At 50.6% G+C, this 16651-nt stretch overlaps 2 protein-coding genes across 3 annotated transcripts; both read left to right on the top strand.

Annotated features, from left to right (window-relative positions):
- Positions 1–1093: 1093 nt before the first annotated feature.
- Positions 1094–2443, top strand: IER3 (immediate early response 3). The gene is made up of 2 exons (XM_007973201.3): positions 1094–1345; positions 1458–2443. The coding sequence occupies exons 1-2, from the start codon at positions 1136–1138 to the stop codon at positions 1716–1718; spliced, it is 471 nt and encodes a 156-aa protein (XP_007971392.1). The 5' UTR covers positions 1094–1135; the 3' UTR covers positions 1719–2443.
- A 424-nt stretch (positions 2444–2867) lies between these two features.
- FLOT1 (flotillin 1) lies at positions 2868–14224 on the top strand. Of its 2 annotated transcripts, XM_007973202.3 has the most exons (13): positions 2868–3104; positions 3431–3487; positions 3767–3842; positions 3931–4021; positions 4293–4436; positions 4821–4940; positions 5028–5123; positions 5309–5461; positions 10959–11140; positions 11311–11356; positions 11472–11609; positions 11851–12015; positions 13910–14224. In XM_007973202.3, exons 2-13 carry the CDS (start codon positions 3445–3447, stop codon positions 13937–13939), a joined length of 1284 nt encoding a protein of 427 aa, XP_007971393.1. In that variant the 5' UTR covers positions 2868–3104; positions 3431–3444; the 3' UTR covers positions 13940–14224. The 2 variants fall into 2 exon arrangements, with proteins under 2 accessions (XP_007971393.1, XP_007971394.1); XM_007973203.3 differs by lacking the exon at positions 3931–4021 and having other exon boundaries at positions 2897–3104.
- The last annotated feature ends 2427 nt before the right edge of the window (positions 14225–16651 follow it).

Here is a 16651-nt window from a genome sequence, read left to right as displayed (position 1 = left end):
GTTCTCAATGTTTCCCACTTATAAGTGAGAATGTGTGGTATTTGGTTTTCTGTTCCTGAGTTAATCCTCTTAGGATAATGGCCTCCAGCTGCATCCATGTTGCTGCAAAGCACATAATTTCATTCTTTTTTATGAGTATGCGGTGTGTGTCTTCATATGTGCTCAGGCAGGCAGGTTTGTGTCTGTGTGTGCTACTGTGTTCATTTCTCTCTTAATCTTGACTATTTCTGTAACGATTTCCTTCTTGGGGAGTGTATTTTCCAAGGATACCTACAAGTACATGAATGTGCACATGTAACTGGGTCAGTGTTGTACCAGGACGGCCTGATCTCCAATAAAAAGCCCCATTGGCAGGGCGCGGCGGCTCACGACTGTAATCCCAGCACTTTGGGAGGCCGAGGCAGGCAAACCAAATACCACACATCCTCACTTATAAGTGGGAACCATACATTGGGAACTCATGGACATAAAGATGGCAACAATAGCAACTTGAGACTACTAGAAGAAGGACGGAGGGAGCAAGGCAGATTACGAGGTCAGGAGATCCAGACCATCCGGGCCAACATGGTGAAACCCCGTCTCCACTAAAAATACAAAAATTAGCTGGGCATGGTGGTGCATGCCTGTATTCCCAGCTACTGGGGAGGCTGAGACAGGAAAATCGCTTGAACCAGGGAGTCAGAGATTGCAGTGAGCCGAGATCGCGCCTCTGCATTCCAGCCTGGCGACAGAACGCGACCCCGTCTCCAAAAAAAAAAAAAAAAAAAAAAAAAAAAGCCCTCTTGGGTCCCTAGTGCTGGGGCCTGTGAGGGGTCCTGTGGCTAAACCATCTCCTAGGCTGTCGCGAACCCCTCTCCAGATGCCACATGCCCCGACATGTGCCTACAGCCCGGGATCTCACCCACCCCCACTCGCGACTCACACACTCAACGTACAGTTGGGCGCCTAGGATTGCGCACGCCAAGTCTCCACCCACTCCCTTTGTTTAATCGTCGGAATTTCCAGACCGCTGCTGCCAACCGCTCCCCAGCTGCGGGAGGAGGAGTTAGAAGGACCCGCCCAATTTCCAGGAGCCCATAAATTAACTCTGCCGGCAGCCGGCCTGCACTTGGCCTTACACTCCGCTCAGGGCACCATGTGTCACTCTCGCAGCTGCCACCCGACCATGACCATCCTGCAGGCCCCGACCCCGGCCCCCTCCACCAACCCGGGACCCCGGCGGGGCTCCGGTCCTGAGATCTTCACCTTCGACCCTCTCCCGGAGCCCGCAGCGGTCCCCGCCGGGCGCCCCAGCACCTCTCGCGGGCACCGAAAGCGCAGCCGCAGGGTTCTCTACCCTCGAGTGGTGAGTATCGCCGAAGTGGGCATTCGCGGGGTGTGCTGCCCTGGAGTCACTGGGGAACGACTCGACTCCAGAGGCCTCGACCTGACCTGTCTCCTTTTTTGTCACCCCTTAGGTCCGGCGCCAGCTGCCAGTCGAGGAACCGAACCCAGCCAAAAGGCTTCTTTTTCTGCTGCTCACCATCGTCTTCTGCCAGATCCTGATAGCTGAAGAGGGCGTGCCAGCGCCCCTGCCTCCGGAGGACGCCCCCAGCACCGCATCCCAGGCGCCCACCCCTGTGCCCCCGGTCCTCGAGCCCTTTAATCTGACTTCGGAGCCCTCGGACTACGCTTTGGACCTCAGCACTTTCCTCCAGCAACACCCAGCCGCCTTCTGACTTTGACTCCCCGCACTCCCCAAAAAGAATCCGAAAAACCGCAAAGAAACACCAGGCGTACCTGGTGCGTGAGAGCGTATCCCAAACTGGGACTTCCGAGGCAACTTGAACTCAGAACACTACAGCGGAGACGACACCCAGTGCTTGAGGCGGGACTGAGGCGCACATAGACCGAGGCACAGCCAAGCTGGGGCTAGGCCCAGTGGGAATTAGAGCGTCGTTAATTTATTTCTTATTGCTCCTAATTAATATTTATATGTATTTATGTACGTCCTCCTAGGTGATGAAGGGGTGTACGTAATATTTATTTTAACTTATGCAAGGGTGTGAGATGTTCCCCCTGCTGTAAACACAGGTCTCTTGGTATTTATTGAGCTTTGTGGGACTGGTGGAGGCAGGACACCTGGAACTGCGGCAGAGTAGGAGAAGAAGTGGGGAGGACTCGGGTGGGGGAGGACGTTCCGGCTGGGATGAAGTCTGGTGGTGGGTCGTAAGTTTAGGAGGTGACACTGCATCCTCCAGCATCTCAGCTCCGTCTGTCTACTGTGTGAGACTTCGGCGGACCATTGGGAATGAGATCCGTGAGATCCTTTGATCTTCTTGAAGTCGCCTTTAGGGAGAGGCTGCGGGGTAGAGGGTTGGGGGTTGGTGGGCTGTCACGGGGCGACTGTCGAGATTGCCCGGTATGTTCTGTGAACACAAATAAACTTGATTTACTGTCTGCAGTCTTGAGTGTATCTTTGCAAACGCCGACTCCCCACTCCTCCCCGCCTTCAGATGGCAAGGACCGGCGGGAGGCGCCGTGGCCCAGTCCCCAGCCCGCGCACTTCCCTGGGCCCGGGAGCTCCTTTTCCTGGAGTCAACAGAACCCAGCATCCGGTTGCCCGATGCAGTCTTTCATTGCCCAGTCTGCGGTTTTCCCAGGTAGTTGCCCCGCGGCGAATCCGAGATGTGGCAATCACCCTTACGCCAGGGTGCCGGGCCGCGGAGGTCAAGTCCCGGGCCCAGGGGCGGAGCGTGGAGCTGCGTGGCCCAGCTCAAGAAGGGCGGTGATTGGGGCGGCAGGGATGTAGCCGCCCCTGGGCTAACCAGGCAGCCGGGCTGGGCCCAGGAGCCAACGGGTGGGCGGGCTGCGGACTCGAGCGGGGCCTGCCGGGAAAGGGGCGGGCCAAGCTCACAGGGCCGAGGCGGGGCGAGGTGGGGGTGCTTAGTCTGCTGCGGGGGGCGGGGTCGCGTCTGCAGCAGCAACTGGGTGCGGCTGGGTGGGGAACGCGGGAGCGGACCCAGGAAGGCTGGTCCGCTAGCGGCCCCTGCTCGGCTTCCAGGTCCCTGCGCGCCCCCGCCCTTCCCGAGACCCCAGCCGGGCCGCCGCCGGTGTCCAGGAAGGTGAGTGGGGGAGGGGAGATGGAGCCTGGGGCTGCCGAGAAGCAGGGAGGGAGGGGAAAGATCTTCAGGCCTCTGGGCGCAGGGGACCTTTATCAAAGGGAGCGGCGAGGGGAAGGGAGGGACCGTACGCAGGCGGGGAAGAGGTCGCTGGGGATCTTCAGGATTTTGCAGGGAAAAACTTTAGCGGACCCATGGGTGCGGAAGGGACAGGAGGCTGTGGCGGATGCAGACTGAGAGGGCCTGACGGGAAAGGGAAAGGATGGGCCCCTGCGGACGCCACAGCGCCCCTTCCCCATCCGCAACGGCTTTCCCTCCCTCTCCTCCAGCTCCAGCCTGAACCATGTTTTTCACCTGTGGCCCAAATGAGGCCATGGTGGTCTCCGGTAAGTACTGTTGTACCCTTCCCAGCCAGTGACCCCAGAACCCCTGTGAGTCTGGCCTCTGCCCCTTCTCCCTCTCCCTACCAGCTTCCCAGCCCCAGACTTCTGCCCCTTGATGACCACGAACTGCCCAGTTTGATTCCCACCATTCCAAGGCCCAGATTGCTTCCCCTCCAGCTCCCAGATTCTCTCCTGTGGGTTGCTGTCCCCTTGCCCCCGCCAGTTCCTCAGTCTTCCACATTCAAGCTCTGCCACAGTTCTTCACTGCTCCTCACTTTGCAGGGTTCTGCCGAAGCCCCCCAGTCATGGTGGCTGGAGGACGAGTCTTTGTCCTGCCCTGCATCCAGCAGATCCAGAGGTAGGCAAGAAGGGAACCAGGGAAGGGGAACCTCCCATTTTCTCTTTTTCCTCCTTTTCTTACTGTCTCTCCCTTCTTTTTCCCCTAGGATCTCTCTCAACACACTGACCCTCAATGTCAAGAGTGAAAAGGTTTACACTCGCCATGGGGTCCCCATCTCAGTCACTGGCATTGCCCAGGTGAGGCTTTCAGAGCCTTTTCCCCAAAGTCTACTTCCCCATCAACCTCTCCCCCAGACATTAAGACATCTTCTGGCCACAGCCTTCTCAATCCTTGCCTGCAGAGAAGTTCCTCTGCTAGTCTCATCTTTTCCAGGCACCCCCAAGGCACTTGCCGCCTCCTTCTTTCTTTCCCTGAAATGGAAGAAGCATTTCTTTGAGGGCTCTCCCTTCTCTGCTTCTTATCTGACTTCATGAGACCACACCTTTCCTACCCCTACTCTGGCTACAGGTAAAAATCCAGGGGCAGAACAAGGAGATGTTGGCGGCCGCCTGTCAGATGTTCCTGGGGAAGACGGAGGCTGAGATTGCCCACATTGCCCTGGAGACGTTAGAGGGCCACCAGAGGGCCATAATGGCCCACATGACTGTGGAGGTTGGCCTGGGGCAGGGAACCATCTGGAATGATGCCAAAATGAGGGGGACCCAAGGACCACACTAGTCTGTGAGAGACAGTGGATCTAAGAGCTTACATCCCGGCCGGGCAGGGTGCTTCATGCCTGTAATCCCAGCACTTTGGGACACCAAGGCGGGTGGATCACTTGAGGTCAGGAGTTCAAGACCAGCCTAGCCAACCTGGTGAAACCCCATCTCTACTAAAAATACAAAAATTAGCTGGGCATGGTGGTGGGTGCCTGTAATCCCAGCTACTTGGGAGGCTGAGGCAAGAGAATCGCTTGAACCCAGGAGGTAGAGGTTGCAGTGAGCCAAAAAAAAAAGAAACCTTACATCCCCTCTCCCCACCATCCTGTTATCACAGGAGATCTATAAGGACAGGCAGAAATTCTCAGAGCAGGTTTTCAAAGTGGCCTCCTCAGACCTGGTCAACATGGGCATCAGTGTGGTTAGCTACACTCTGAAGGACATTCACGATGACCAGGTAAAACTGGGCAATTGATCCTTCCCCACTTCCTTGCTCCCATCTCTTAAGCGGTCCAAGGGACTAATTTCTACATCTCTCCCACAGGACTATTTGCACTCTTTGGGAAAGGCTCGAACAGCTCAAGTCCAAAAAGATGCACGGATTGGAGAAGCAGAGGCCAAGAGAGATGCTGGGATCCGGGTGAGAGAGATGGGGGTTGCTTAGTGGGAAAGGGGATAGAAGTGGCACAACTGAGAAGAAGCAGGGGTGCTGGGTGAGCAGGGAAAATACTTGAGGCAGACAGAGAACCTTGGTGGGAAGCAGGCTCTCCCCGTGGCCTTTCTCCCACTGCCCTGACATTTCCTACCTGGTCTCTGCTTGGACAGGAAGCTAAAGCCAAGCAGGAAAAGGTGTCCGCTCAGTACCTGAGTGAGATCGAGATGGCCAAGGCACAGAGAGATTACGAGCTGAAGAAGGCCGCCTATGACATCGAGGTCAACACCCGCCGAGCACAGGCTGACCTGGCCTATCAGCTTCAGGTCAGAGCCACTGCACTGGGCAGATGGCCAGGCTGCTCTCTGCCCCTTCCCCATTCCTCTCAGGCTGTCCGTCTCAGGAACCACTACTTCTCATACTCTAACTTTGTTCTTATTCTGGCTCTCCATCAGTGGACCAGCTCCCCTATATGAGGAGAGATTTAAAAGACTCAGATGTTACAGCTGAAAAGCTTTAAAGAAAAGGCCAGCTGGGTGTGGTGACTCATGCCTGTAATCCCAGCACTTTGGGAGGCCAAGGCAGGCTGATTGCTTGACCTCAGGAGTTCAAGGCCAGCCTGGGCAACATGGTGAAACCCTGTCTCTACAAAAAATACAAACATTAGTCAGGCATGGCGGCTTGGGCCTGTAGGCACAGCTGCTTGGGGGATGAGGAAGGAGGATCGCTTGAGCCAGGATGTGCAGGTTGCAGTGAGTTGAGATCATACCACTGCACTCCAGCCTGGGTGACAGCGAGATCCTGTCTCAAAAAAAAAAAAAAAAAAAGAGAAAAGAAAAAAAAGACCAGGAGCGGTGTCTCATGCCTGTAATCCCAGCACTTTGGGAGGCCAAGGAAGGTGGATCACAAAGTCAAGAGTTCGACACCAACCTGGCCAACATAGTGAAACCCCGTTTCTACTAAAAATACAAAAATTAGCCAGGTGTAGTGGCACGTACCTGTAGTCCCAGCTGCTCGGGAGGCTGAGGCCGGAGAATTGCTTGAACCCAGGAGACGGAGGTTGCAGTGAGCTGAGACCATGCCATTGCACTCCAGCCTGGTGACAGTGAGACTCCATCTCAAAAAAAAAAAAAAGAAATTCAAGAAGGGATATGATCAATAAGGCTGGTCATATGTTTGGAGCAGACTGTGTCTGTGCAAGGGTATCTGACTGAGAAAGTGGATCCGAACTCAGATCCGGCCCATGCCCCTCTAATCAAGCAGTGCTGACATGGGTCTGTATCTACACAGAGGAATTTCTAATTTGCACAGAGGCATGCTATGGGCTAACAGCAGCCCCTGGTTAATCAAAAAAGGGTATGAAGAAGGAAAACATGGACTTGGACATTGGATCCTGCAAAGTGAGATATGGGCAGCCCTTGATATTGCCAGGAGATATAGTTGATCTTCATTCTTCATTATTTGTATCTGAGAATTTGCCTATTCACTAAAATGTGTTGGTAACCTCAAAAGGTTACCAATAAAGTCGCTGCACTTTCAGAATCATTTGCAGACACGCACAGAGTGGTGAGATAGCTGAGCCACCTGATGTGCAGTGCCCAGGTGAGGTTGAGCAAGGAGATGCTCTGCCACCTTGTTTCAGCTCTCATATCATAAGCCATGTTATTTTCGCAGTATATTTACTGCCATGTTTTTTGCGGTTTTGTGCTTTTTCTTGGTGATTTCGCTCTTTAAAATGTCCCCCAAGCATCAGTACTGGGGTGCTGTCTGGTGTCCTTTAGTGCAAGCAGGCTATGATGTGCCTTACGGAAGAAATACATGTGTTAGGTAAGCTTCGTTCATGCAGGAGTTGTAGTGCTGTTAGCTGTGAGTTCAGTGTTAATGAATCAATAATATAGTTTACATAAGGTGTCTTTAAACAGAAATACATATAAAGCAAGGCTTTATATTGATCAGTTGATGAAAATGTTGTGACCAGAGGCTCACAGAAACCTAGCCCTGTATTTCTTCTAGGAACAAATTAGGTACTAACTAATTCAGCATTTATGGCTACTTTATAGAACAGAACTACCAAGAACAATGAAAGTCAACTGTACTTTGAGACCTTTACCCAAAGGATAGCAATGTTATGCATTTCGTTTTTGTCAAGAGTTGGTACAGGCTGAAAGCATAATGAAGGTACAAAACATCTTTTGTTATTATGTTAAATTCCTGGGTGACTTGACAGGTTGAGCATGCCATAGAGCTTTGCAACTCAAACTGTGTTCTACCTAGCAGCAGCTACAGCATCACTGCGAAGCTTATTAGAAATACAAAATTGCAGGCCCTGGCCCTCATCAACTAAATCAGAACCTGCATTTTAACAAAATCTCGAGGTGAATTCCTAGGTGATTTGTATGCACATTGGAGTTTGAGTTTGAAAAGGATTACCATAATGGAAACTGCTAGCTTGCAGTAAAGCTATGGATAAGGTTCTTAACCTTCTAAACATGACCTTACTTGTCTGCAGATTAAGGGATTGGGCTGGTTGGGCTCTTTTCAACTTTTATCAGTTTCTTATGCACCAGGCAATGTGCTAGGTGTTCAGGAAAGGATTTATTCAACAAATATCTGTTAAGTGCCTCCTATGTGCCAGACATCATTTTGGAGGTGAGGCTGTAAATATGAATGAGACAGAAAACATTCCTGCCCTTATGCAGCTTACATTATGACACAGGAAACAGCTAGTAAGCAAGTAAATGACCTTCCCAGGCTATAATTCTTGTTTACGTGCTGTGAAGGAAATAAACAGGGTGATGTGAAAAACCGTGGGAGGGGAGTTATTAGGTTAGCGGGTGGTCAGAGAAAGTTTCTATGAGGAAGTGGTGTTTGAGATCAGACCTGTAGATAGGAAGAAACAATGTAGAGTTCTGGGCCAAGAACATTCTAGCCTGTACTTTTTAAGTAGTCATATGTGACTGGGTGCGGTGGTTCATGCCTGTAATCCCAATACTTGGAGAGGCCGACACAGGAAGATCACTTGAGGCCAGGAGTTTGAGACCAGCCTGGCCAACATGGTAAAACCCTATCTCTACCAAAAATACAAAAAATAGTAGCCGGGTGTGGTGGTGTGAGCTTGTAATTCCAGACACTCGGGAGGCTGAGGCATGAGAATCACTTGAACCCAGAAGGTGGGAGTGAGATCGCGCCACTGCACTCCAGCCTGGGTGACAACCGAGACTCCTTCTAAGATAAATAGATAAATCAATCGAGACTCCGTCTAAGGTAGATAGATAGGTAGAGCTAGTGGCTAGGCAGGAGGACCAGTAAGTGCAAAGGCCATGAGGTGGAGACAGAAAGGAGGTTTCTGATCTGAGGAGGCTGGTGTGCTGTGAATGAGGAGGAAAGGCTTGACGGCCAGATCACAAAGGGTTTGTGTGGTCATGATGGAGACATAAAGAGAATTGAAAGCACAGTGGAAAGCTATTGGAGAACCTCAAGCAGAAAGGTGCCATGGTCTTATTTATATTTGTATAGGGATCAGTCTGGTTGCCTTGTGGAGAATGGACTGTATGAAGAGAGGAAGCAAGGCCAGGCGCGGTGGCTCACGCCTGTAATCCCAACACTTTGGGAGGCCGAGGCGGGCAGATCATGAGGTCAGGAGATCGAGACCATCCTGGCTAACACGGTGAAACCCCATCTCTACTAAAAATACAAAAAATTAGCCAGATGTGGTGGCGGGCGCCTGTAGTCCCAGCTACTCGCGAGGCTGAGGCAAGAGAATGGCATAAATCCGGGAGATGGAGCTTGCAGTGAGCCGAGATAACACCACTGCACTCCAGCCTGGGTGACAGAGCAAGACTCTGTCTCAAAAAAAAAAAAAAAAAAAAGAAGTAAGAGATGAGTTGGGCTCTTTTTCAGAGATGATGGATTAAACGAATGTAGCTAATTTTACTCTCTCCTAAAACCTCACTAAAGCCAAAATGATTTTTTTTTTAAAGATAAAGACAGAGGCTGGTCCAAAGGTAGTGAGTTATCTCAATTGATTGTTCAGTCAGTTACAGATTGAACTCTTTGTTCTGCTCTTTACCTACTTCTCACTACTGCACTTGACTAGTCTTTCTTCCTTTCTTTCCTTCTCTTCTCTCTTCTCTCCTCTCCTCCTCTTTGAGACTGAGTCTTACTCTGTCCACCAGGCTAGATAGAGTGCAGCGGTACAATCGCAGCTCACTATAGCTTCAACTACGAGGCTCAAACAATACTCCCACCTCAGCTTCCCGAGTAGCTGGGTCTACAAGCATATGCCACCACACCTGGCTAATTTTTGTATGTTTTGTAGAGATGGAATTTCGCCATGTTGCCTAGGCTATTCTCAAATTCCTGGGCTCAAAGGATCCTTCCCGCCTCAGCCTCCCAAAATCCCAGCATTTTGAGAAACTGAGGTGGATAGATCACTTGAGATCAGGAGTTCGAGACCAGCCTAGCCAACATGGTGAAACCCTGCCTCTACTAAAAAAAAAATACAAAAATTAGCCAGATGTGGTAGCATATGCCTGTAGTCCCAGCTGCTTGGGAGGCTGAGGCAAAAGAATAGCTTGAACTTGGGAGGTGGAGGTTGCACTGAGCCAAGATCACGCCACTGCACTCCAGCCTGGGCAATAGAGCGAAACTTTACCTAAAAGAAAGAAAAAAAGAAAATAAATAAATCTGCTTAAATAAGAGGAATTCTATGAATACACACATTCTTGTAGATGTTCAGAGTATCCCCTGGAAGGATACACAAGAAGCTGGTCTCGGTGGTTACTTCTGGAAAAGGGATCCACGTGGTTTGGAGAATGTAGGAAGAAGCTTTCTCGTGGTTTACTTTTTTTTCTGTTAAATCTGCACCATATGCAAAAGACAAAAAAGATCACGTGTCCCCACCCCCACAAAAAATAAGTCAGCTATTGCAGTAGCCTAGGCTAGCACTAAGGTTATTCTAGCAACAGTGGGGGGATTTGAGCAAGACTGGAGATAACAGAAGGCCACCATGTGCTCAGTGCCCTCCAGGTATTTATACTCTAGAAGGGGGCACAGGTGGGAAAAATAGATTAAACGGGAGCTCATCAGAGGAACACTGGACTCCACTGGGCTGGCCAAGCAGGAGGGGACCTACCTTCATGTACCTGCTCCTATTTTTTTTTTTTTTTTTTGGAGATGGAGTCTTTTTTTTTTTTTTTTTTTTTTGAGACAGAGTCTAGTTCTGTTGCCCAGGCTGGAGTGCAGTGGCGCGATCTCGGCTCACTGCAAGCTCCACCTCCCGGGTTCACGCCATTCTCCTGGCTCAGCCTCCCGAGTGGCTGGGACTACAGGCACCCACCACCGCGCCCGGCTATTTTTTGTATTTTTAGTAGAGACGGGGTTTCACTGTGATCTGCCCGCCTTGGCCTCCCAAAGTGCTGGGATTACAGGTGTGAGCCACCGCGCCGGGCTGGAGATGGAGTCTTACTCTGTTGCCCGGGGTGAAGTGCAGTGGCGTAATCCCGGCTCATTGCAACCTTCACCTCCCAGGTTCAAGCAACTCTCCTGCCTCAGCCTCCCAGGTAGCTGGGACTACAGGCGTGTGCCACCACACCTGGCTAATTTTTTGTATTTTAGTAGAGACAGGGTTTCACCATGTTGACCAGGCTGGTCTTGAGCTCCTGAACTCAGGCAATCCACCCTCCTTGGCCTCCCAGAGTGTTAGGATTACAGGCGTGAGCCACCGCGCCCGGCCACCAGCTCCTATTTTTATATCCCACTCTGGAGCTCTGGTTCCGGGGCACTTCCTCTTCACTTCTGACTCAGAGCGCCCCTCCTACCCAGGTGGCCAAGACTAAGCAGCAGATTGAGGAGCAGCGGGTGCAGGTGCAGGTGGTGGAGCGGGCCCAGCAGGTGGCAGTGCAGGAGCAGGAGATCGCCCGGCGGGAGAAAGAGTTGGAGGCCCGTGTGCGGAAGCCAGCAGAAGCTGAGCGCTACAAGCTGGAGCGCCTAGCCGAGGCAGAGAAGTAAATGTCCCCTTCCTGACCCTTCCTAGCCCACTTGCCACCTAGGCACCCCAAGATGGAGGGCTGAATCCTTCACGACCTGGACTGCTATGGATTTTAGGTTTCAGGAACCTCTGCCTTTGCAACACTGAGTCCCTGGGCTGCACCCTCCACTTTCCTTCTGTCCACAGGTCCCAACTAATTATGCAGGCAGAGGCAGAAGCTGAGTCTGTGCGGGTGAGTTAAGATGCAGCTCCTGCTGGCTTGTGGAGAGGGTGGGGGTTGCTGCTTGAGCCGGGATTTCTTGTTCTTAATGATTTCCGTCAATCTCACAAGCATCCTTAACCCTCAGATGCGTGGGGAAGCTGAGGCCTTTGCCATAGGGGCCCGAGCCCGAGCCGAGGCTGAGCAGATGGCCAAGAAGGCAGAAGCCTTCCAGCTGTACCAAGAGGCTGCTCAGCTGGACATGCTGCTAGAGAAGCTGCCCCAGGTCTGGAGGTTGTGTGGGCACCAAGAAAGGAGGAAATAGAACCAGGGACTAAGGGGTGGGGTGAAATGAGGGGCTTAGGGAGAACCAGGCTAGGGGGACCCTAAATTAGGGGTAGGAATTATTAGTGGCCAAAGTAAGGAAGGATGACCAATGGAACGAGGACCTTAAAACCCAGGGTAAGTTGTTTTATGAGGAGTGTGGTCAGATCATGGGCACTGAGTGGGCATCTCTCTCCTGCCAGGTGGCAGAGGAGATCAGTGGTCCCTTGACTTCGGCCAATAAGATCACACTGGTGTCCAGCGGCAGTGGGACCATGGGGGCAGCCAAAGTGACTGGGGAAGTACTGGACATTCTAACCCGCCTGCCAGAGAGTGTGGAAAGACTCACAGGCGTCAGCATCTCCCAGGTGAGGTCTCAGGTTGGAGCTGAGGAGCAGAATTGCTAGGTTCCTGTGTTGTATAACGCAGCAGGCGTAGCATTTCACCAGCATCCAGGCCTGGGAGTCATTGATGTTTATTAATCACTTTCTGTGTGCCAGACACGGTGCTAAGCTTCTACATAAATGAGTTGTTTTAAATTACCCTTAGGGTATATAGGGTTTTACAAAGTCAAGAAACTGAACTTCCAGCATGTTCCTACTCATTCTGCTGGTGCAGCTGGAGTGAAATCCAGGTCAACTGTCTCTGCAACCTGTGCTTGTGGTCACCCCACTAGTATAGGGAACTAGTTGCAGCCTATTGACAGTTAATTAATTCCAGGGCATATCACTGCTTTTCTTGGTTCCCCAGTTAATTCACCGGTAGATCATGGTCGAGGTCAGCAAACAGGCTCTGGAACCACTGTTTTGTTAATCCTAGCTACAATGCCTGCTAACTGTGATCTTGGACAAGTAATCAATCTCTCTATACCTGTTTCCTCACCTTAAAGTTGAGTTAATAATTAGAAACTACCCTGTTGAATTGTTGAGGGGCTCGAGCAAATATTTGCAGTGTTTAGAATAGTGCCTGGTGTATAGTAAGCATTATGTGTATGGTAAAGAAATGGTGCCGGGTGCAGTGGCTCACGCCTGTAATCCCAGCACTTTGGGAGGCCGAGGCAGGCAGATCACCTGAGGTCAGGAGTTCGAGACCAGCCTGGCCAACATGGCGAATGAAACCCCATCTTTATGAAAAATGCAAAAAAAAAAAAATTTGCCAGGCTTGGTGGTGTCTGCCTGTAATCCCAGCTACTCGGGAGGCTGAAGCAGGAGAATTGCTGGAACCCAGGAGGCGGGTTGCAGTGAGCTGAGATTGCACCACTGCACTCCAGCCTGGGTGACAGAGCAAGACTCTATCTCAAAAAAAAAAAAAAAAGCCAGGCACGGTGGCTCACACCTGTAATCCCAGCACTTTGGGAGGCTGAGGCAGGCGGATCATGAGGTCAGGAGATGGAGACCATCCTGGCTAACATGGTGAAACCCCATCTGTACTAAAAATACAAAACAATTAGCCAGGCATGGCGTCGTGCACCTATAGTCCCAGCTGCTGGGGAGGCTGAGGCAGGAGAATGGTGAGAACCCGGGAGGCAGAGCTTGCAGTGAGCCAAGATTGCACCACTGCACTCCAGCCTGGGCGACAGAGCGAGACTCCGTCTCAAAAAAGAAAAAAAAAACAGAGAAAGAAATGCATAGTTGGACTGGGCGCTGTGGCTCATGCTTATAATCCCAGAACCTTGGGAGGCCAAGGTGGATGGATCAGCTGAGGTCAGAAGTTTGAGATCAGCCTGGCCAACATGGTGAAACCCCATCTCTATCAAAAATACAAAAATTAGCCAGGTATGGTGGCGCATACCTGTAATCCCAGCTATTCGGGAGGCTGAGGAAAGAGAATCACTTGAACTCAGGAGGCGGAGGTTGCAGTAAGCCAAGATCACACCACTGCACTCCAGCCTGGGTAACAGACTGAGATTCCATCTCAAAAAAAAAAAAAAAAAAAAAAAGCATATGTAAATAAAAGCCCTGGATCCTACCGATGACCTTCAAACTGGGTTCCTTGGAGCCTCCTGGACGCCTGCAGTGGAATATTCATAGCTAAGGAGAGTGCAAACAAGGCTCTACCCCTTCTCTTCTCTTGAGTGATTTATTGTATGTGGATCCTGATGTCTTTACTTAGGGAAACAGGATAAGGTAAGGCACCAGAAAGAAGACTCCCGGCCGTGTGTGTTCTCCCTGTAGCCCATTCATCTAAATGGGAGCCCAGGAGAGCAGGGGCCTCAACCTCCCAAATGTTCCCAAGTGTCACCTGCTGTTGTCTTTTTGCCAGGTGAATCACAAGCCTTTGCGAACAGCCTGAGCCTTCAGCCCTCACAGATGCCCAGCCTCATAGCTGAAGTTGCCTGAATGATCCTCCTGTTGCATGTAATCCACTGGCCTCCCTGAGCATGTCCATTGACAGTGAGGTCCCACCCTTCATCTCTCCTTGCCAAATAGTTTGTGCCTTGTCTTGAAGGGGTTTGCTCCCCTTGCCAACCTCACATTGCTATGATTGCCAACTCCAGCGGTCCCATGTGAGCCTTCTGATGATCCCACTCCACCCCATCTCAACTTATTTAATTCCTAATTAAAACAGACTGTTGGAGCCTGTTGTCTAGAATACTTTCCTGACTAAGACTGAAGGATGGGCTAGAGGTTTTCAGCTTTGCTACCCAAACAAATTGCTGTAAGTAAGTACTGATACTTATCAACAATTAATAAAACAGAAGCAACTGGAAATGAATGCTTGACCCGGCATGGTGGCTCACACCTGTAATCCCAGGACTTTGGGAGCCCAAGGCAGACAGATCATCTGAGGTCAGGAGTTCGAGACCAGCCTGGCCAACATGGCGAAACTTTGTCTCTACCAAAAATACAAAAATTAGCCAGGTAGGGTGGCACGTGCCTGTAGTCCCAGCTACTTGGGAGGCTGAGACAGGAGAACCACTTGAACCTGGGAAGTGGAGGTTGCAGTGAGCCAAGATCACACCACTGTACTCTAACCTAAGCGACAGAGTGAGACTGTTTGAAAAGAAAAAAACATGAATGCTAGAGTCAGGTGTGGTGACTCTTGCCTGTAGTCCTAGCTACTTGGGAGGCTGAGGTGGGAGGATCACTTGAGCTCAGGAGTCTGAGGCTGTAGTGAGCCGTGATCGTACCACTGCACTCCAGCCTGGGTGACAAAGCAAGATCCTGGCTCTATTAGAAAGAAAATGAACGCTAGAATGTAGCTTCCTCCCTTGCATAAAATAGACTTTCTAGAATGGGAGAAAAGCAAGTTATTATATACTGTCAAGAGTTTTAGAGTTAATTTTTCCCAACAGTGTATTATAGTCAGAAAAGCATGCTAAAATAGAAGGACTGTTGAGAATAGTATTAGTTCCCAGAATTCCTGAAAATATGGCAAAAGGAATTATTGTTTTCAGGGTAGCTTTGAGACTTGCATTGAGAACTTAAAAGTATGAGGTATGAGGTAGCAGATGGTACAGATTGTTTTAGAATGGGACTGTAAGGTAGCATTCCCGACTGTCTTTTTTTTTTTTAAGACAGGTCTTGGGCTGGGCGCGGTGGCTCATGCTTGTAATCCGAGCACTTTGGGCCTGGCACGGTGGCTCATGCTTGTAATCCCAGCACTTTGGGAGGCTGAGATGGGTGGATCACTTGAAGTCAGGAGTTTGACCAGCCCTGGCCAACGTGGTGAAACCCCATCTCTACTAAAAATACAAAAATTAGCCTGGCATGATGGCGGGCGCCTGTAATCCCAGCTACTTGGGAAGCTGAGGCAGGACAATTCCTGGAACCCTGGAGGCAGAAGTTGTAGTGAGCCAAGATCGCGCCAATGCGCTCCACCCTGGGCGACAAAGCAAGACTCCATCTCAAAAAAAAAAAGACAAGGTCTTGCTGTCACCCAGGCTGGGGTGCAGGGGTACGGTCAGGGCTCATTGCAGCCTCGCCCTTCCACCCAACCCCCACCCTGGCCAACAACCACCACCCCCTACCCTGGTAGCTGGGACTACACGCATGTGCCACCATGCCCAGCTTTTTTTTTTTTTTTTTTTTTTTTTTTTGGTTAGATGGTTCACTGTTGCCCAGGCTGGTGCAGAACTCCTGGGCTCAAGCCATTCTCCTGCCTCGGCCCCCCAGTGCTGGGATTACAGGTGGGAGCCACCATACCAGGGCTTCACTAGTTATCTTAGTGTCACAGGTTGACTAAGCCCATAGGATCACAGGAAACGGCCGTGGGTACACATAACCCAAAGGAATCCTGGGCTGGGTGGCCAAGGCCAGTTCAACAATTTCTGGTTCAGTACATCTGGGTGGGACAAAAAACTTCCATTTATTTCTGCAAGTTTCCAAAGGATGTGGATGCTGGTCTGGAAACCAGTTATGCATGACTTGTCATTCTTCTCAGCTTCCATTTTCCAGCCCTGGATCCTGTATCTAAGCCTATGCCTTCCCCAGTTAAGACTCATTGGTGGACCTGGTGCATTAGCTCACCTGGCTCATGCCTACAGTCCCAGCTGCTTGGGAGAAATGAGGATTGCCTGAGCCCAGGACATCAAGGCTGCAGTGAGCCATCAGAGACTCCATTAAAAAGACTGACTGGTGCTGGGAACAGTTTGGGTACCAGAGATAACAATGTGAGGGTCTATTCAGTAGTCAGTGTCCTTACCAGTACCTCCCTGAAATACCAAATCGGCAGACGCCCAAGTCCCTCATATAAAATGTAGTATTTGCATATAACCTGTGTACTTCAAATCATCTCTACATTACTTGTAATACCTAATCTAATGCAAATATTATGTAAATAGCTTACACTATTATTGTTTAGGGAATAATGAGAAGTCTATATATGTCCAGTACAACTATTTTCCCAATATCCAGTTGGTTGAATCCATGGATGCAGAACCCATAGATGGGACAGGGACTTAATATTGTGAAGTGTCAATTTAAGGAGAGCAGTGCACCTGAACTCAGGCCCCAGGCCTCCATCAGCAGTGTTTCCCTAAATAAACACACATCTCGTAGCTTT

Source organism: Chlorocebus sabaeus, chromosome 17, assembly GCF_047675955.1.
Source record: "Chlorocebus sabaeus isolate Y175 chromosome 17, mChlSab1.0.hap1, whole genome shotgun sequence".
Taxonomy (NCBI): Eukaryota; Metazoa; Chordata; class Mammalia; order Primates; family Cercopithecidae; genus Chlorocebus; species Chlorocebus sabaeus.
Note: the sequence above shows the minus strand (reverse complement) of the source record. Positions and strands in the feature narration are given on the sequence as shown.

What these genes read in the sequence shown, in the direction of transcription:
- IER3 (XM_007973201.3), top strand. Translation starts at nt 1,136, where the DNA reads ATGTGTCACTCTCGCAGCTGCCACCCGACCATGACCATCCTGCAGGCC. An exon ending in GGGTTCTCTACCCTCGAGTG is followed by an intron (nt 1,346 to 1,457) that starts GTGAGTATCGCC and finishes GTCACCCCTTAG; the next exon opens with GTCCGGCGCCAGCTGCCAGT.
- FLOT1 (XM_007973202.3), top strand. Translation starts at nt 3,445, where the DNA reads ATGTTTTTCACCTGTGGCCCAAATGAGGCCATGGTGGTCTCCG. An exon ending in TGGCCCACATGACTGTGGAG is followed by an intron (nt 4,437 to 4,820) that starts GTTGGCCTGGGG and finishes CTGTTATCACAG; the next exon opens with GAGATCTATAAGGACAGGCA. An exon ending in CAGGCGTCAGCATCTCCCAG is followed by an intron (nt 12,016 to 13,909) that starts GTGAGGTCTCAG and finishes TCTTTTTGCCAG; the next exon opens with GTGAATCACAAGCCTTTGCG.